Source organism: Ceratotherium simum, chromosome 16, assembly GCF_057802395.1.
Source record: "Ceratotherium simum simum isolate JZ-2026a chromosome 16, ASM5780239v1, whole genome shotgun sequence".
In the NCBI taxonomy this organism is placed as follows: domain Eukaryota; kingdom Metazoa; phylum Chordata; class Mammalia; order Perissodactyla; family Rhinocerotidae; genus Ceratotherium; species Ceratotherium simum.
This window is the reverse complement of record NC_141915.1, coordinates 35448224-35469239: the sequence shown is the minus strand read 5'-3', so window position 1 is coordinate 35469239 and position 21016 is coordinate 35448224. Positions and strand designations below refer to the sequence as shown.

General features: G+C 37.1%; 1 protein-coding gene across 7 annotated transcripts in view; it reads right to left on the bottom strand.

The window, feature by feature from the left end:
* The window catches only part of SPAG9 (sperm associated antigen 9), a 133902-nt gene that overhangs the window by 68716 nt on the left and 44170 nt on the right, over window positions 1-21016 (bottom strand). For 3 of the 7 annotated variants that reach the window (XM_004434727.3, XM_004434729.3, XM_087440974.1), the window contains 2 exons: window positions 10681-10751; window positions 3421-3515 (listed from right to left, as the gene is read on the bottom strand). In XM_004434727.3, the coding sequence (XP_004434784.1) occupies window positions 3421-3515; window positions 10681-10751 (166 nt within the window). Of the gene's footprint in view, window positions 1-2556; window positions 2808-3420; window positions 3516-10680; window positions 10752-21016 lie in introns of those variants that run through there. The other 4 variants (XM_087440976.1, XM_087440977.1, XM_004434730.3 and 1 more) reach the window with 3 other exon arrangements.

Sequence of the window (21016 nt, the reverse complement as noted above, 5' to 3'; positions counted from 1 at the left end):
ACATGTAATTATGGAAATCAATTAGAATCCTACTTTCAAAAAGAAACCCTAAAAGATGAACATTAGTTCTTCACTATGTTGGTATGCATTTTTAGTACAATATGTATTAAATGCTTCAGTAAAACTCACAGAAGAGACGAAAGATTGGTATATACGCAGAAAAACATCAAGTGACAAATTTAAACCTCAGTTGTTTCAATATGCTCTTACTGTCTAGAATCAAGGCTATCATCAACTATCAGAATCCTTGTTATATTCTTTTAAAAGCTGCCTTAGTTCCATATATCCATTTTTTAGTTGGTTATTTAAATGTTACCTTACGTGTATAAGTAATTTCACAAATGTGTTTTGAAACAGCTTTTTGGCTATATTCACATTTAAAATAAATAATCATTGGGCCGGCCCGGTGGCGCAAGTGGTTAAGTGCGCACGTTCCGCTGCGGCAGCCCAGGGTTCACCAGTTCAGATCCCAGGTGCGCACCTACGCACCGCTTGTCAAGCCATGCTGTGGCGGCGTCCCATATGGAGTGGAGGAAGATGGGTATGGATGTTAGCCCAGGGCCAGTCTTCCTCAGCAAAAAAAAGAGGAGGATTGGCAGATGTTAGCTCAGGGCCAATCTTCCTCACAAAAAAAAATAATAATCATTAATAAAATCTACTATACATATAAAGGGCAGTAAAAAAGATTACATTTGTCCAACACTCACCATGTGGCAAGCACTGAGATGGATGACTTCTTTACATTATCACATTTAATCCTCATAAGGCAACAGGGATTGTTTTCCCAGTTTTCAGATTAGGAAAAGTGATGCTCAGAGACTTTAGGCACTAGTAATTGGCAGAGATGAGAATCAAAGACCTGTTCGACTCCAAGGAACTACCTACTTCTTGACAACTTAATCTTAATATCAAAGACTTTGATATCTTTATTCAATCAGATCAACAGCAACTTTTGTGCCAAGGAACTTTCTGAATTTAATCATAAATTATTTTATCAATAAAATAGCTGGAGCTAAAACAGTTCTGCTAAAAACGAGGTACATAAAAGTAACTATGAAAATTATTTACTTGTTTAAATTACTATATATCTTGCAACTGATTAAATACAAAATAATCATCTCACTTGATTTTTAAGACCACCCAATGGGGTAAGACCCTCAGAGGAGGAAACTCAGGCACAGAGAGATTAAGCAATTTGCCAAAGGTCCTACAGCTTACATGTGCAGAGCATTTGTACCCAGGGAGTCCAACTCCAAAGCCTCTCACCCACCACACGGCGCTGCATGGCACAGCCCGGCACTGCCTTCTCCAACAGAACCAAAACCTAAGACAGCCCTTTAAAATTAGTCTTAGTTTAATGTTCTATATATTCTGGAGTTAAAGTATTTTTAATTTCCTAAAAGCCTATACATACATATACAAATCTTTTATGTACTAAAATATACACAAGTAACAAGATTGCTCCCAATTTTTATAAAATCAGGAAAGAAAACAAATGACCAAATATCTAGTTTTAGACCACAGATGAAATTTAATTTCTGGGCCTTAAACTAATATTGAACATGAACTGATCTATGAATAAAAAAATACACATTGAGGGAATTTACTACTTTAATTCATCTTAATTTATCTAAATCCACAATTAGGAGTTGAGTATTTTAAGTAAACATTTAAATAAAAAAAGCTGTACACTATGAACTTTCATTTAAAACCATGCACAAAGCAGAAATCTGAACAAATCAGATAGTTTTAGTTTGATGAGTTAGAAAACAAAAGAAACCAAAACCTTAAACCTCTAAAATGTAGACGGTTCACACAGGGTGCCAAATAGAGTGAACAGCAGAAAAGCTACAGAGATTAATGACTACCTCCACAAGCAGGCATGGATATCTGTCACTCAAGTCTACAAAGAAAGGGCAACATCTGACAAAACAATAGTGAATAGGCTTTGTAAAGCTTTCACGACTTTGATGTGTAAATAATGGCGAAAATATGCATTTCTTGCCCTAAAAGGTTTAAATCCTTTCCCTCTAAAATACATTTTGTTTTAGGAGAAAAATATTTAAATTGTCAGTTCCCATGAGCTACTATCATAAATTGCAAAAATGATGCCTAAACCTCCATCAGTCAAAGGATAATGGGAAGAAAATAAACACCTACAGCCTGTGTCTAAACAACTGCAAGTCCCAGCATAAAAGATATCTGCCCCGTATTGCACAAATGCTAACCACAGAGGCTGTAAAACTTGGACCCCGTGCTCTACTCTTGCTCTCCCTTTACTCTTTAAACACTCTGCTTAAAACAAGACCACATTGACCTTGTACTTGTGTATAAGTACAAGATGAAAATCCTTTTCTTAAGTCGGTGATTTCCAAACACAAAGCCGTGTCTCTAAGTGATGGCCTATAAATTACTATAAATAAGAATAGAAATCCTAGTTTCAGGCCATTTTCTATTGTTTCAATCTGCAACAGAAATGGTTACAAAGCAGACCCGTGAAGCTAAAAATTTGAGAAAAAACAACTAAACAGGGGCTTCTAAGAGAGACTGGAGTACCTGAGTATCCTTGGTAGGTTCTGCGTCAGAGCTGGCACACCGGTAGAAATAGAAAAGTGCACAAGCAGCAAAACAGAGAGAGATACTAAGATAGCAGAATTAATGACCACCGCCCCGCCAACAAAGCCAAACACAAACAGCAGCATGCATCCAGGACTCATGGCGCTGTGCTGGCATGGTGAAACACCCGAACCAGGAGGCCTATACGAGGGCCAAAGGGGTATCTTTGTAGTGAGGATCTGTCATTCAGCTGCTGCCACAAAAACAATGCCATCAGCAGCAGCTTTCCACTCCATCCTGCAGCAGCTCCGAAGCAATGACATCATCCTGCTCTCCCCACCTCATAACCATAGAGCTGCTGCTCCCAGCATTTATGCAGCAATCCAGAGCAACAGCAAGGCTATTAACTATTTTCCTCTCCACTAAGAGTCCTGGCTTAGCTCATTGGCTGCAATGCTTGGAGATCTACATAATTTATTCACACTCCTGCATCAAACAGAAGTCTAGCTAACCCTTTCAAACACGCTTCTCTGTAACAAAAAGGACTTTAAACCTATTATACAGGAGAAATGAAAAGTTTTCAGCATCCCCACGAATCAGAAAAATTTAAACCTAGTGTACTCTCCATTAAGTATTAGAAAACAATCAAAATATGCTGCTTATATGGCATGGCTCACAATTTACCTTTTCAATAGTGAAGGCTGTTTCTATTTTTCTATGCTATTCTCTCCTATAGCATTCCAACCACAGTAGAGAGCTTTCTGAATCAGCCTAACCATTGTTCCAGGATTAAAGAACAGAGAGAAACAGAAACAGACAGATTATTTCACTTTTTCTCAAGGCAAAATGTATAACAAAGCTTACCTAATTCTACTATGAGCTGTGGACTCTAGTTGATCACTCCCTGAGAGCTGATGAAGTTTTGTTCTTTCTAAGTGTTCCATATAATTATGGATCATCTATTTTGAAGAAAGAAAAAAATGCACAAAATTTTAAGACTAATACCTGGAATAAAAACACAGTGTTTTAACAAAGGAAACATCTTTGTATAAATTTTTTATCAGACTACCTACAGTTGCATGTAAAAGAATACTAAGGATGAAATTTTTTTTAACGGCAAAGGAATATACATTTAAGGATACTAATATCCATAGAAGTTGCCGACATGCTGCTCAGCACAGCAAAAAACTCTTTTTACAATATGTGATGCCATTAAATGATATAATTTTGACATAAATAATACAAATTAAGATATAGACATTGGGAAAGAGGTGATAAGAGGCTATTGGTTAAAAATAATAGAAGCCATGTGAGAAATCCATTCACTAAAATGGGAAACACCAAAGAAATTAACATAACACTTGAGAAGAAACCAAACCTTATGTGGTGATCTTTTCCATTTTACAAAGGATTCAGAGTAAAGATCACTTTAATTTAGAGATCAATTTAATTTAAATTATATATCACGATGTTTATTTCTTGTGTCTACAGATTTAGTTGAAAGAATGCTAAAATATTTTCTCCTTTATTTGACGGCTAATTTACTGATATCATTACTTAATACAATCATCCATAATAATTGTAGCAGGAAATAACTGAAAAATCAGAGCACTTTGATTTTCAGTAAGGAACAATATGATAGACAAGCTGAATATGGAAGTGAAAACTTCAAGAATATCAAGTATATAAACTGCCAAGAAATTCTATAGTCCTATTTGATTCTTGATAATCTATAGTTCTACTTTTAAGAAGCCTAAATCTGGCATTAAAAGATGTAGAATGCTGGGCTGACCTGGTGGCGTAGAGGTTAAATTTGCGCACTCTGCTTTGGTCGCCCAGGGTTTGAAGGTTCGGATCCCAGGCATGGACCTACGAACCACTTATCAGGCCATGCTGTGGCAGCATCCCACATACAAAGTAGAGGAAGATGGGCATGGATGTTAGCTCAGGGCCAATCTTCCTCAGCAAAAAGAGGAGGATTGGCAACAGATGTTAGGTCAGGGCTAATCTTCCTCACACACATAAAAAAGATGTAAAATCCAACAAATTTCAGTCAAAATTAAAAAGGCTTTACTAGATACCAACATAATATGAATGAGAAAAAAATGAATTTTAAAAAATAAGACAAGGGATATGTTAGCAATTTAAAGAAATGTAAATATTGAGAATAGGCAAGATAAGGTTGAAGTCTTTCTTGGGACTATTCCTTGAATTCTTAAAACTGTAGCATGGAATAGCTTTAGAAGTTTCTAAACATTAGGAGTATGAAGATAGGTTTCAATCTCAATATAACTTAAAATATGCACTGTAGCATATTAGAAGGATAACTATTGAAAGAAACAATTTTAAACAGATTTTTAAAATTTATCTTTTAAAAGTATGCTTTTGTTGTGAAAATTTTACAACACGCATGCATGTACAAAAATTAAGAAATGTAAATCAATTTTAAAGTATTTACTTCAAATAAAAAGCTGAACTCTGATGCATGAATTAGGATGAGTAATTCTATCAAATCAAACATTATGAAAGAATTAATCAAACTGTTCCCCAATTAAGACTAGTCCAAACAAGAAATGTATCAGACACAGAAAAATGAATACAGGGGCCAGCCTGGTGGCATAGTGGTTAAGTTCATGTGCTCCACTCTGGAGGCCCGGGGTTTGCAGGTTCGGATCTGGATCCCAGGCGTGGACCTACCCACTACTTATCAAGCCATGCTGTGGCAGGCGTCCCACATATAAAGTAGAGGAAGATGGGCATGGATGTTAGCCCAGGGCCAATCTTCCTCAGCAAAAAAGAGGAGGATTGACAACAGATGTTAGTTCAGGGCCAATCTTCTTCACCAAAAAAAAAAAAAAAGAAGGATACAGAATCACATGGATATGTATGTGAAAGCATTTTTAAAACTTCTAAATTTACACACTTTTTATTTTAAAATTACAGATTTTCTCTTTACCACCATTTAAAAAAGTTTTGCAGAAATACAGTTTTTGTCTTGTGTCAGCAAACCATAAATAATGAGCTGTTTTGTTCTTGTATCAGGAAGAACTTCAAGGAAAAACATTAAAATGAGACTAACAGAACGAAGTGATGGTTGGGCCAAATAGATAGTATCAATTTAAATTTTCAACAAGTTTCAGAAAACCTAAGTTCAATTCTTACATACTGGATAACCATATGAAATTGATTAGTTCAAGTGGAAGAATCTAAGTTTCTTTAAGCATTCAGATGAAGAAAATAGAAACTTCCCTTGAACTGCTTTTATAGTAATCTATTCAATATAGAAAAATAAAAATAATTATAAATAAAATGCAGACAGAATCAGTTCTACCCCCAAATAATCCATTCTATAGATTGATTCTTGTCTTAAATGATTAAAATTTTTTTTATTTAGAAAATGGTGAATTCTAAACCTTCTTCAAATGCCTGATCCCAAGTAATTGCAGATATAACATTCTGACATTCCAAAATGGTCTATATACAGTTATGCGCCACATAATGACATTTCGGTCAACACAGACTGCATATGTGATGGTGGTCCCACGAGATCATAATGCAGCTGAAAAATTCCTATTGCCTAGTGATGTTGTAGCATCGTAATGTTGTAGGTTTTCATTAATAGAGAGGAATGTTCATGGTGCACTACCTGCTTACAAGTAAATCTATGACAAAAAAAAGAAATAAACCAAGCAAACCACCATGCATATATTTCCGAAGACTGATACCTCCTCAAGAAAAGCCTCAGGCAGGAGGTATTGCAGAAGAAGGTATTGTTATCAAAGGAGATGACAGCTCCATGTGTATTATGTCCCTGAAGACCTTCCAGTGGGACAAAACGTGGAAGTGGAAGACAGTAATATTGACGATCCTGACCCTGTGTAGGCCTAGGCGTGTGTGTGTGTGTGTGTGTGTGTGTGTGTGTGTGTCTTAGTTTTTAATAAAGATGTTTAAAAAGAAAAAATATCTAAGAGAAAAGGCTTACAGAATAAAGATATAAAGAAAAAAACATTTTGTACAGCTGTAAATGTGTTTATGTTTTAAGCTAAGTGTTATTACAAGAGTCAAAAAGTTTCAAAAAAAAGTTTATAAAGTAAAAAAGTTACAGTAAGCTAAGGTTAATATATTATTAAAGAAAAATATTTTTTTTATAAATTTAGTGTAGTTTAAGTGTAGTGTTTATAAAGTCTACAGTAGTGTCCAGTAATGTCCTAGGCCTTCACATCACTCACCACTCCCTCACTGACTCACCCAGAGCAACTTCCAGTCCTGTAAGCTCCACTCGACCTAAGTGCCCTCTACAGGTGTACCATTTTTTATCTTTTATACCATATTTTTACTATACCTTTTCTATGTTTAGATATGTTTAGATACACAAATACTCACCATTGTGTTACAACTGCCTACAGTATTCAGTACAGTAACATCCCATACAGGTTTGTAGCCTAGGAGCAATAGGCTATTTCACATAGCCTAGGAGCATAGTAGACTACACTATCTAGCTTTGTGTAAGTACACTCTATGATGTCCACACAATGACAAAATTGCCTAACAATGCATTTCTCAGAATGTATCCTGGTTGTTAAGCGATGCACGACTACAATAAAATTGGTTCCAACCCAACTAAACTAGCACTTAATAGGAGAGAATAATAACAACAAAATGGCAGCTAACATTTATTGAGCACCAACTACAAGTCAGCCAGTGTATTTACAGCCACTGTTTCATTTAATCCCTACAATAATATTACGATTTTATAGATAAACTGCAGCTTAAGGAGATTAAAATAACTTGCCCAATTTGACACCTAGTTAATGATCAACTGTGTTCTAACTGCCATTAGCTTGTTGGTTTTGAGGCCAGAACTCAGGTCCCTCTGACTCAGTCATCCGAGCAGTTAAGCATTATAGGACTCATGCTGTATCTGCCCTTTTAGTCAATTCTCTAGGCAGGCAATAAGCTCATTGTCCTTTCTTCCTCACACCCACAAGAAAACCCCACACCCCAAAGCATTTCCTGACGTCTGAAATAAAATATGCACTATATTCTACAAATGCACAAAAAAGTAGAAAAAATAAATTGTACATAAAAATTTACATTTTAATTACACGGCTTCAAAATGTAGCTCTGGTTTTTTTAAAAAAAGTGAGTGGGATAGCAGGATCAGTGCTGCTGGATAGAAGAGAGAGGTAAGAGAGTAAAATAGGACATGCTTTAGATAATCTACTATTGGGTCTGCTAGCCCCATCCCTTGTGATTTCAGAACAGCAATTCTCAATTTTCTCAGGAATGAGTGTTAATTCACATATATTCAGGAGTCAATTCAGCAACAAACAGCTGGAGTCATGAAGAAGGATCCCAAACACACTGTCTGGAAAATCCCAACTCTTCTTCTGCCTAGAAAAATCTTCACAGCAGAGGCTCCCTGGCAGCTCTGGCTCAAACTGAAAAGCAAGGCAACAGTGAGGCTTTGGAGACAAGTGGCACGGATCCCTTTCATTGTGCTGGCCTTGAATCTTTCCATACGCAGCCCAAGAATCATGCAGCTATATCTGCAAAGCCACTATTCTTAAAGTTGTTGAGATGTCATAAAGCAAAGAGGCACAGAAAAATTTCTAGTGCATTTAACATCCATGTGTCCCACAACCTAAAAGTGTTATTGAAAATTCAGGCAACAGAATCAGACAGACCTAGGTTCAAATCCAGTCAGACACTAGCATGGAATTCAGGACAAGTCAATTCATATTCTCTCTCTAAATGTCAATCTGTAAAATGCGGATGGATGACAGAGTTTGGTCAGAAGATGAAATGAGAATGCCTTTAAACCCTCCCTCAGGTAAGACCAGGGTTCAAGTTTTTGGTGATTAATAAAACAGTACGTACACATTTGGCCCAAGTGCCTCACAATTACTTGATGTTTGTATTTCCTCCACTGCCCTCTTTAAGGCAAGTCTTCTCTTAAGCAAATTCAATAATGTGGACAAAATTTTAGATTTGATTAGAGAACAGTTATTCACATTACAAAAAGAGTCATAGCAGATTTCCCTTAAGCAGCAAACAATGTGTTTAATAAAAGTGCCATTTAAACAACTTTTTTGTGTGCCTGTAAAAAAGGTTACCTTAGCTGGAAGTAGTAGTGAAAAGATTAATGTTAAATCCTTCAGACTTCCTTTCCCTGAAGGTTTCCAGAATTTATCTTTAAAGGACACCTAGTTCTTTAGCATTGGATATCTATTTATAATTGCTAAGTGAATGGCATTTCTAGTACAGATGTATAAACACAGAAAAATGTGGCCTAGAGTAGAACAGACCCACATTTCAAAGCAGCTATATCTGTGTTACATAAGCCCTCCTTGAGGCAGAGCAAGATAAAGAGGGCTTATCAGGGCAGAGGATAGAAGCTGCTTATGACTGAGGGAGGGGATCACATGAAAAGAGCTGTCGTGCTATGTGCAAAATTGCCTTGGTTACTGGACAGGCCCAACTCTCTGCCTTGGTATTTAAGATTTTCCTGAGATCTCTTTTTCTTCCTGGACTGTCCTTCTCTGAAGGAATAAAAATAGACAGAAAAATTATTATATTTTTCCATTTGAAATTAACATGTCAGGTTGCTTTTTCTTTAGGAACACATCTTCACTTTTATTTAAATATATGAGAAAAATAGAAATTTCACTTTACAGTGACTTTTCAAGAATGCATATATTTTATACATACTTTAATTTAACAATCCTAAATTACTACAAAGTTAGAACTTCAATGAAAAAACAAAATGATTCTTCATTATTCATCACTATCAATTATTTATGGCACATAAATATATTCCCCCAAACCTATTTATAATTATCAGCATTGATAAGCACTACCAGTACAGGGCATTATTCAGGCACTGAAATGAATGGTGTAAAAAAGAACCAACAATAGGCCTTTAAAAATCAATTGTTTTTTAACAGTCTTAATATCCACCAAATGCTATCTTATTAAAATGTAGGTATTTTTTACGTACTGAAAAGGCTGCTCCTGTCTTCCCAGAACTCTATCTATGGTTCCAGCCCATTGTGGTGAATCTTTTCCCTCTACCACTGAATATCAATTCTGTGACACTTCATGTTTGGTGTATGACTAAGCTTTGTGTAAGCTAAGATAGTAATAATCAAACCTCATACGTCAGAAAGAAATTTCAATCCCTCCCCAAGAAAGTGTTAAGCATGTTATTCCAAACCAAATGAAACTGAGTGCAGTGGGGTTTTATCTTCCTTAAAAGCAACAATATAGGTCTCTACCAGAGGCAGGATAAGAGATCACACAGACTAGTGAAAGAAAAATGGAAGCTGAAGACTGGAACCATCTGTACCATAGGAGAGATTGGACTAGAAAGGGAAAAAGAGAGAAATTATTTTTTTCATGTAACAAATAGTACATGAGTCTATGAAAATTCTATTTATTTAGGTATGTGAACGCTAGATTGACCATGATACACGAAAATAGTTTTCACATTAAGGAGATAGAAACAAAGGCAACATATGAAAGGCTGACAGAATCATAAAAAGAAGGCTAAAAAATCTTTAAGCACATTTTCTAATTTGCTCTGGGGAGATTATGTGCTAAAGCTGTTACTTTAAAATACTGAAATTTCATGCAGAAAACCTGTTTTAGAGTCATTCTGATTTAACACATTATAATTTGTGTTTGTTATTTGTTATGAGCTTAAGGCAAATAAATCCTTTGTACTGGATTATAAATGTAGAGACTCTTACTAATAATTTACCAATCTATCATTTCCCAACTGGTAACAACATAAATCAATTCTGTCATATTAGCATCATGTATACTTTTTATTATGCGCACTTTAAGTTTTTACTTAGCTAGCCAAAGAAACAACTATTGGGACTGCCTCAATATTTACATTATTCTGTGGCACACTAATTCACCACAGAAAAAGTTAATTCCAGATAAAAAACAATGAAAGTCAACATTTGGTAACTAGGTAAATGCTACATGAAATTTAATGTTTTCTAGACATGATCCCCAAGAATTATACTAGCCGATTTTCAAAGAAAAATTAAGACATAATTTCTAAGGTTAATTCCTTTGTCTCAATATTAGCATGGTAAGAACCCAGAAACCCACCTCAGTGTGTCTTTGATGTAATGCATTATATTCCTTCTTCAGTTCTGCTTCTCTCTCTTCAAGTCTGCTAACTGAAATTAAGATACATATACTTAATCAAAACAAAATATAAGAAATTTACTCGAAATTTCATCTTTAAAACTTAGACTGGGTTATCCATAATCCTTAGCAACTTTAGGACTCAGTGCTCCATATGAAACTCTTCACAAAGCTACTGATTTCATTTCATCATCCTTAATAAATAAAACTTTCAGAGGAAGGATAAACTGGATTTAAGAAAAAAAAATCTAAATATCAGAATGTTTCTACTAATAATATGCATATGTTTTCAGGTCATTCCCCTAAATAGGTTTTTAATATGATATAGAATTACCTCTTTCAAAAACACTTTACAAATCACCTCATAGAAGTTTTAACCTAGGATTAGGGCCCAAATCATTGATTTCTAACATTATTCAAGTTCTTTTTCATTACTGAGCAGATGTGAAAATGTCATTGTTTATAAGTACTTCTGCTTCAGGTCTTAATTTCAGGGACTCATCTTCTTTTATTTAGCTCCCTCTGCTGATGGAGTCTGTGAGTGGCATGGATTTGGAGTAGTGCTCACAGAGTACAACTTTATGATATTTTTTTTTTTAAAAGGCTTTAGATGCTGAGATACAGAATGTCAGGACAGGATTTCATAGGAAAGAATGATGTCAGAGAGGAATGATTAAGAGAGCAGGTGGAGTCCAAGCAGGACTGCGAAGAAATTATAGTACTCAAGACAGATGGTGGTGAGAGTATACTAGACACTGTCAGCACAGAGAAGGGAACACAAAACCACACTAGTGGTGAGGCAGAGGGGAGACTGGCCTGCCTCCTGGAGGAGCCCATACTGGCTAAGAAGCAGTAGGAGACAGTCTGGTAGGGAGAGAGAAAGCTGGTGCTAGAGGAGATTGTCGAGATACTCATTTAAGTCTACTTGAAAGCCTGAGATTAGCTGGAAATGTTCTCTTGGTCTAAGGGTCAGCTAGCTGCAAATGTGCAAGGCTGTGTGTAAGCGACAGCCTGTGACCGTGTCAGACAGCCGAGAAGTAACTACTACTATGGACTATAACCGCTGTTAACACACCAGACACCAAACAACACATAACTGCCGGTAAACTCACCTTTGGTTTGTGTAGCTTTGCTTGCCATTTTTGTTTGAATATCTTGAAAATATGTCATTAATTAAGAAAACTGTAGCTCTGACTTTTGATTTGTTTCTAATCCAGCCTATATGTTGGCTCATTAACTTTGTACCAGTACACACACCATAGTACCCGTGGAGCACGCTTTATCATGCTAGGCAAGGGCTGAGGACATGTACTGCTCATCTTATCCTGTGGCTGAAAGCAATAATCAGCAAACTTGTACTGCAGACGTGTTGTGGTAACACAATAGAATTGAAACCATAACGATTTTTAGTGCTGCTTCTGTGATTTTTATTTAAAAACAGGAAATTCAAGCAAATTATAGATATTTAGCAACAACTTCAAAATAAACATTTTATATTACTCCTTGTCAATTACACTCATCTAAAAGCTTAATCCTGAGACTACTGGGTGAACTTTATCCTAATTTTCTTTTTCTTTTTTTTTTTTTCTTTTTGTGAGGAAAATCAGCCCTGAGTTAACATCCAGGCCAATCCTCCTCTTTTTGCTGAGGGAGACTGGCCCTGAGCTAACATCTATTGCCAATCCTCCTCCTTTTTTCTCCCTTTTTCTCCCCAAAGCCCCAGTAGATAGCTGTATGTCATAGTTGCACATCCTTCTAGTTGCTGTATGTGGGATGCCGCCTCAGCATGGCCGGACAAGCGGTGCATTGGTGCATGCCTGGGATCCAAACCCAGGCCGCCAGTAGCGGAGCATGTGCACTTAACCACTAAGCCATGGGGCTGGCCCAACCTTATCCTAATTTTAATCGCTCATCTGAGTGAATTAAGATTTTCTTGGCATTGTAAAACCAACTGGAGGCTGAGGCTAGAATAAAACACAACTATTATCCATAACCCTCAATTTCAAATTTGTGCTCAACAGTAGAGCCTCACTATTCTCATCAGCTAACTTGATATGAATTCATAAAATAAATTTATATTACCATCACCACCACTACTAGTAACAGCCAACATTATATAGTACTTATTATGTACCATGAACTGTCCTGCATACTTTATATAAACTAACTTATTTGAGCCTGATATTAACCTTATGATGAAAGTATTATTACATTCATTTCAGAGATGAGAAACTGAAGCAAATAGGGGTTAAGTAACTTGCCCAAAGTCACAAATGGCAAAAGTAGGATTCCTAATGGAGGAGTCTAGGTCCAGAATCTTTTTGTAATTACAATGCTATACTGCCTTTTAAGAAATACTCCTTTTAATCTGTTTTATATATTGGAGCCTACTTAAAATTGCACTTGGGGAAAAAAAAGTATAGAGAGTACTCCTTTTTACTTCAAACAAAAAAACCCTCTTCTTATGGAAAGAATCTAGTCACAGATACTTCAACTCAAAGGTATCAAACTGCCAAGTAAAATACATACCCAACTTTATTAATCATCATGGAAATGCATGTTAAAACCAAAATGCAACAGCACAACATAGCCATCAGAATAGCTAAAATGAAAAACACAATACACCAAGTGCTAGTAAGGATGTGGAGCAACTGGAACTCTCATACACTGCTGGTGGGAGTATAAAAACTGGTACATCCAATATGAAAACTGTTTGGCAAGATTTAATGAAGTTGAATATTTGCCAACCCTACGACAAAACAAGTTCATTGCCAGGAACTTGTGTCCACCAAAAAGCATTTAAAACAACGCTCAAAGCAGCACTATTCGTAATAATCCAAACACGGAAACAACCCAAATGTCCATCGTCCATCAACAGCAGAATGGATAAATATTCATGTACTGGAATACTACACAACAATGAGAATGAACAAATTATTGCTACACACAAGAAGCAGAAGTAAAAGAATACAAAGTTCAAAGACATACAGAACTAGGGCCGGCCCCGTGGCTTGGCGGTTAAGTGCACGCGCTCCACTGCTGGCGGCCCGGGTTTGGATCCCGGGCGCGCACCGAGGCACCGCTTCTCCGGCCATGCTGAGGCCGCGTCCCACATCCAGCAACTAGAAGGATGTGCAACTATGACGCACAACTATCTACTGGGGCTTTGGGGGGAAAAAATAAAAAGGAGGAGGATTGGCAATAGATATTAGCTCAGAGCCGGTCTTCCTCAGCAAAAAGAGGAGGATTAGCATGGATGTTAGCTCAGGGCTGATCTTCCCCACAAAAGAAAAAAAAAAAAAACATACAGAACTAATCTAAAACTAATTTAAAGTGTTAGAAGTCAGAATAATGGTTACTTTGGGGGAGGAGTTAGTGACCTGATGAATTTACTGTGGGTACAGCCCACCCCACCCTAGTCCAAACACAATGTGTACCTACTCACATAGGCACTTTCCTTGGCTTGAATACTCATTATTCTTTATGTTCTCCAACAACTGCTATGAGTTAAACATCTAGCATGGGATTTAAACAGACTATTCAGAACCATTACAAACAAGTTACGCTGATTTGCCATTAAAATTTACAGGAAGATGCACAGAAATGTTACCAGACTGGAGATTTAGAAAAAGAAAGAAAAAAAGATGGGCATCGGGCCGGCCCCGTGGCTTAGCGGTTAAGTGCTCGCGCTCCGCTGCTGGCCTCCCGGGTTCGGATCCCGGGCATGCACCAACACACTGCTTCTCCGGCCATGCTGAGGCCGCGTCCCACATACAGCAACTAGAAGGATGTGCAGCTATGACATACAACTATCTACTGTGCTTTGGGGGGAAAAATAAATAAATAAAGTTAAAAAAAAAAGATGGGCATCATGGGAGGATAAACTGAAATTACTCTTTTGAAGGTCATGTTGGTGATATCTATTAAAATAAGCAATGTGTATATCCCTTGACTCAGTATTACTAATCTCATTTATCCTACAGAAATACACCAATGCCCAAAGATATGAAAATGGATGTTCTATGCAACATATAATAAGTCCCAAGTTGGAACCACCCCCGAAATTATCATTAGGTGAAGTGAATTATGATAGTCATACAATGGACTACAATACAGCAGCTTTGCTAATTCCAAGTTATGTTAACTTGGGTATATTAACGTCTCTGGGCCTCAGTTTCCTTATTTATAATTGAGGAATAATGGTAGTATATCAGAGCTGATATTAGAATTAAGTGAATTAATATTTATTTGTAAAAGGTGTAGAACAGTACCTGGCACACACGTGTTTCTCAAATACAACAAATAAAGATACTGTTAAAAGAAATGCAGTATATCCATATGTACTAACATGAGATGGTGCCTAAAAGTGAATAGAAGGATACTGAATATATATTGCTATATCTGAAAAAAAACAAAACAAAACCATGTATAACATGATGCCACTAAGATGTCTACAAAGCCGAAACTGAACTGTCTCCCCCAAACCTGCTCTTTCCCATAATCTTCTTACTCAGGCAAAAATCTTGCATCTATCCTTTTGCTCTTCTCTCTCCCTCACACTGCAAAACCAATCTATCAGCAAATTCTGTCCATTTTACCTTCAAAATAAATCTAGAATCTGACCGCCTTTACCACCTCCATCATTCCCACCTTGGTCTAAGATATCATCTCTTGTCCGGATTATTACAATTTTCTCCTGACTAGTGTCTCTGCTCTAGCCTCTGCTCCCCTGTATTCATTAAATAGTAGCTTGGGTAGAGTCAGATAGTGACTGACTGCTCAAAACCCTTCCATGGCTTCCTGTCACATTAAAAAAAAAAACACTTACAATGGTCTACAACATCTTTCAGGATCTGAAGTGTCATGCCACACCACTTTTTGCTCCTATGGAGAACTCTTGTCTCCTGACCCAAAGGTTATGGACTGAACTGTGTCCTCTCCAAATTCATATGTTGAAGCCCTAACCTCTAATGTGACAATATTTGGAGATAGAGCCTTTAAGGAGGTAATTAAGGTTAAATGAGGTCATAAGGGTGGAGTCCTAATCCAACAGGACCTGGTGTCCTTATAAGAAGAAGAAGAGGGGCCGGCCTGGTGGCGCAAGTGGTTAAGTGCGCGTGCTCCGCTTTGGCAGCCTGGGGTTTGCAGGTTCGGATCCCGGGCGTGCACCGACGCACCGTTTGTTGGGCCATCCTGTGGTGGCGTCTCATATAAAGTGGAGGGAAGTGGGCACGGATGTTAGCTCAGGACCAATCTTCCTCAAGAAAACAAAAAGCGGGGGAGGATTGGCAGCGAATGTTAGCTCAGGGCTAGTCCTCCTCATAAAAAAAAAAAAAAGAAGAAGAAGAGACACCAGGGCTCTTTCTCCCCACACATGCAGACAGAAAAGGTCATGTGAGGACACAGAAAGAAGGCCACTACCTACAAGCCAAGGAGAGAGCTTTCAGAAGAAACCAAACCTGCCAGCACCTTGATCTTGGACTTCCAGCCTCCAGAACTGTGAGAAAATAAATTTCTGTTATTTAAGCCACCTGGTCTGTGGTATTCTGTTAAGGCAGCCCTAACAGACTAATACAGGAACTAAATACCATTAAGTTAACCTTTGAGAGAAGCTTTCACACAAGGTGTTTATCCAGTGACTTGGACAGAGAGCTGGGCTTGCAGCCTATAGAAACGGGTCCTGACTGATTTTATGGCAGTTTGCTAATCAGAGTTGGTTTGTGTAGCTTTGTTGTAATGTACTACTGAATAGTGACATTGTGGGGAAGGAAACATAAAGCCCCAATGTACGACTAATTGCCAGAGATTTCCTCTATTTACCTAAATGAACACAACCAGTGTTCAAATTGGCTTAGCTTTATCTACAAAAATTTCTTAAAGTTCTACTAACCACTTTGCTCCCCATAAACATTATGGATTATCCCTACTTATAATTCCTTAAGCCTCTATTCATAGCTTTCTAACCCATTAGATTTCTCCTTAATTGCTTTCCATTTGGCATCAAATTCTTACTTTTGCCTTAAAAGTAACACTTGAGGGGCCAGCCCGGTGGCGCAAGCGGTTGAGTGTGCACGCTCTGCTGCGGCGGCCTGGGGTTCGCCAGTTCAGATCCCAGGCGCACACCGATGCACCGCTTGGCAAGCCATGCTGTGGCGGCGTCCCATATAAAGTAGAGGAAGATGGGCACGAATGTTAGCCCACAGCCAGTCTTCCTCCGCAAAAAGAGGAGGACCGGCAGATGCTAGCTCAGGGCCCATCTTCCTCACAAAAAAAAAAAAGTAAAAAAAAAAAAAACAACAAACACTTGATAATCAACCCATTCCCTAACTACCTCTTCCAAAATATATTTACTAATCTCATAGAAATGATCTGTATCTGTATTATTTCTTAGCAAGCATATAGCACACAAAAAAGGACATTTAGCACATGCAAACTACATATGGTTATACACGACTTGCCCCTTACCCTGTGTGTCATTTTTTTAATAGCCTTTATTTTTTACAGCAGTTTTAGGTTCACAGCAAAACTGAGCTAAAAGTACAGAGCTCCTCTATATCCCTGCCCCCACACACCCACATCTTCCCCCACTATCTACATCCTGCACCAGAGTGGTACATTTGTTAACAATCAATAAACCTACTGACACACCATTATCACCCAAAGTCTACAGTTTACATTAGAATTCACTCTTGGTGTTGAATATTCTATAGATTTGGACAGACGTATAATGACATGTATCCACCATTCTAGTTTCATACAGAGTAGTTACACTGCCTTAAAAATCCTCCGTGCTCTACCTAATCATCCCGCCCTCCGCCTTAACCTTGGCAACCACTGATCTTGTTACTGTCTCCATAGTTTTGTCTTTTCCAGAATGCCATATAGTGGGAATCACACAATATGTAGCCTTTTCAGTCAGATAGGCTTCTTTCACTTAGTAATACGCATTTGAGGTTCCTCCATGTCTTTTCATGGCTTGATCACTCATTTCTTTTCAGCACTCAATAACATTACATTGGGGCCGGCCATGTGGCTTAGTGGTTGGGTGCGCGGGCTCCGCTGCTGGTGGCCCGGGTTCGGGTCCCGGGCGCGCACCAACATACCGCCTTCTCCGGCCATGCTGAGGCCGTGTCCCACATACAGCAACTAGAGGGTTGTGCAGCTATGACATACAACTATCTACTGGGGCTTTGGGGGAAAAATAAATAAAATTACAAAAAAGGTAACTTTAAAAAATAAATAAATAACATTACATTGTATAGATGTACTATGGTTTACTCCTATCTGTTATTTCCCTAAGAGAGATGGTCTTAAAATTATAAGCCTTAAATGCTCACCATCTCTTCTAAGCATAAAAGTTAATTTTCTGAATCCACAAAAAGTGGTATTTTGAGATATTTCCAGTTAATACTGCTGCATATTACAGACTTGTATGCTAACAGATGATTTCCATCTTTTCACTATGTTTTCGATGCAAAATAAATGACAAGTGCGCTTAAACCAAGCTCTGTCTCAGCTTCTTATATAAATATATTTTAGCTGTTACACTATTTAACACTACCAATTTTATTTTTTCAGGCAGCAAAAAATCCAGACTATAAGTAGAACATATTCACCTCAAAATATAAATTGATAATACTGATGGACCTGTAATTTACTGCAGCCTACATAATTTTTATTAGTCAGATGCAGTATTATTGTATTCTGATTTTATCTCTCCTTTATAACTATGTTTTTTAAGACCCAAGTAACATCTCCAACCACTTAAAAATAAATGATGGTTTTTCAAATTTCACAAAAACATCTACCCCCTAACAATACTGAAAAACATTCTTAAGTGGTATCATTCACAAAAAGACAACACTAAAATTGACTATTCTTCCACCTGTTTATCTCTAAGACCAAAATAGAAAAGTCTCTCTAGTTAGATCATTTCCCATTCTATATGCCTCCAAATATTCCCTTTTAGTGCCAAATGTTTTAAATATAATTACAATAGGCTGGTAAAGCAGAAAGAGATAGAAATAAGGAAGGGAAAACTGAAAATCTGAAAACTAACAAATAAAACAAACTAATAACATAACTTTATATAAGGTATTTCCTAGGACAATATACTATTTTACAAAAGCGAGACACAATAATGTATAGTTTATTTATTCTTTTTCACCTTCAATTTCACTATTATATACCCCTAGAAAAGATAATTTTAAAACTTACCTTATGATATATTATGGTATGATAAAATTCACTAATTAACTTGAGAATGTATCTCATCAATGTACAAAATAAAATTTGGAACAACTGTATTCACAGAATATTTTCTATCCTCATTATACAGCTATAGGTTTTTATTACTCAGTGAAGTTCAGAGATCTTTCCTAGAATAATAGACTTCATTTACTCATAAAATCTGGGTGGCAAAAAACCTCCTCCAGGGGGCCGGCCCGGTAGCACAAGCAGTTAAGTGCACGCGCTCCGCTGCAGCGGCCTGGGGTTCACCGGTTCAGATCCCAGGCCCACACCGACACACCGCTTGGCAAGCCATGCTGTGGCAGCATCCCATAAAAAGTGGAGGAAGATGGGCATGGATGTTAGCCCAGGGCCAGTCTTCCTCAGCAAAAAAAATAAAAAGATGAGGCTCGGCAGATGTTAGCACAGGGCTGATCTCCCTCACAAGAAAAAGAAAAAACCTCTCTCCAAAATTTATAATGTATTCAATTCCTCATTGTCACTGTAAATTTTCCTTCGGCAAGAAAAGATTTGTAGCCCATAAAACATAAACGTGTATCTCGTTAGCAAAACCTAACCACTGAATCAGAAAATCAAAATTCCTTCTAAAGAGGAAGTTTCAATGCCTTTATATTAATCACTTTCTTAAAACATTTTATATTTTTTTGTTCATGGGATCTTAGGGGCTGTTTTAAATAATCAAACCTGGGTGTTTTCCCAGAATTCATCAGTCATGGCTCCTAAAACATTCTATCCACCTCTAATTTTAAAATAAAAGCAGACAAATTATCTCTTGGTTAAAATGTCTACATAAATTAGATTTAAATCTGTAGAAATGATAATCAGCTCCTCTAGCATAAGTATTATCCAATTCCATCTTTCTCTCCACTCCCGTAAAAGAATAAATTACAGCCTATTCACCTCAGTGTACTTACTTGAGGCCCTTAAATGATTATTTCCCTATTCCATTAAGATTAAATAGAAGGTTTGTTATTCTGTATAGTTATATCCAGATGTATCGTTGATAACAAATTATACAAATCAAAACAAGAACGCTAATATATTACTTATTACTAGTAGGCAACCATAGCATTACAAAGATGGTTCAAACATTAAGTTATCTACTTCCCCATTTATGAACTCAGAACTAAACAAGTCCGGATGCCAATGAGAAACCTAAGGGATATCTTCCCAAAGTGGTTGTTTATTATATATTCAACTCTGTAGAACTATATAGGCTTTCTGATAGCCAAGTTAGAGTTTGGATTGTTTCCAAGTTCTGAGATCAGCAGGATATAGGCAATTAAAAGGGGGTGGGAGATCACAAAATGTAGTATATCCATATAATGGAATATTATTCAGCCCTAAAAAGGAATGAAGTACTGATCCATGCTACGACATGGATGAACCTGATGCTAAGTGAAAGAAGCCAGTCACAAAAGATCATACATTATATGATTCCATTTATATGAAACATCCAGAATAGGCAAATCCATAGAGACAGAAAATAGATTAGTGGTTGCCAGGGGCTGGAGGAAGCAGAGAATGAGGACCGAGTACTAACAGGTATGGGGTTTCTTTTTGGAGTGATGAAAATGTTCTGGAATTAGACAGACATGGTAATTGTACAATATACTAAAAATCACTAAATTGTACACTCTAAAATGGTGGATTTCATGGTATGTGAATTATATTTTTTAAAAGGGGGGTGGGAAGAGTCATTCAAAACCTATCCTTTAAAAACACAAGCATCAGAAAATTGCATCTTAATTTAACAGTAACCTGTTTTTCAAAGGAAAAGATGGGAAGTCAAATTATAAGGGAACAAAAAGAAAATCTCAACACCTAGTAAATGTTGAATAAATGAATGAATATGCAACGAAGTGTTTTAAAGCAATAATAAAAATTAAGCCAGAGTAACCTTGAAGAAGTTATTTAAAAATTAGATTATATGAGAGCACAAATCATAAATACTCTATTTTCATTTAAATTTCCTCATCTTTTGGGGCCAGCCCGGTGGCGCAGCGGTTAAGTGCGTGCGCTCCCCTCCGGCGGGCTCAGGGTTCAC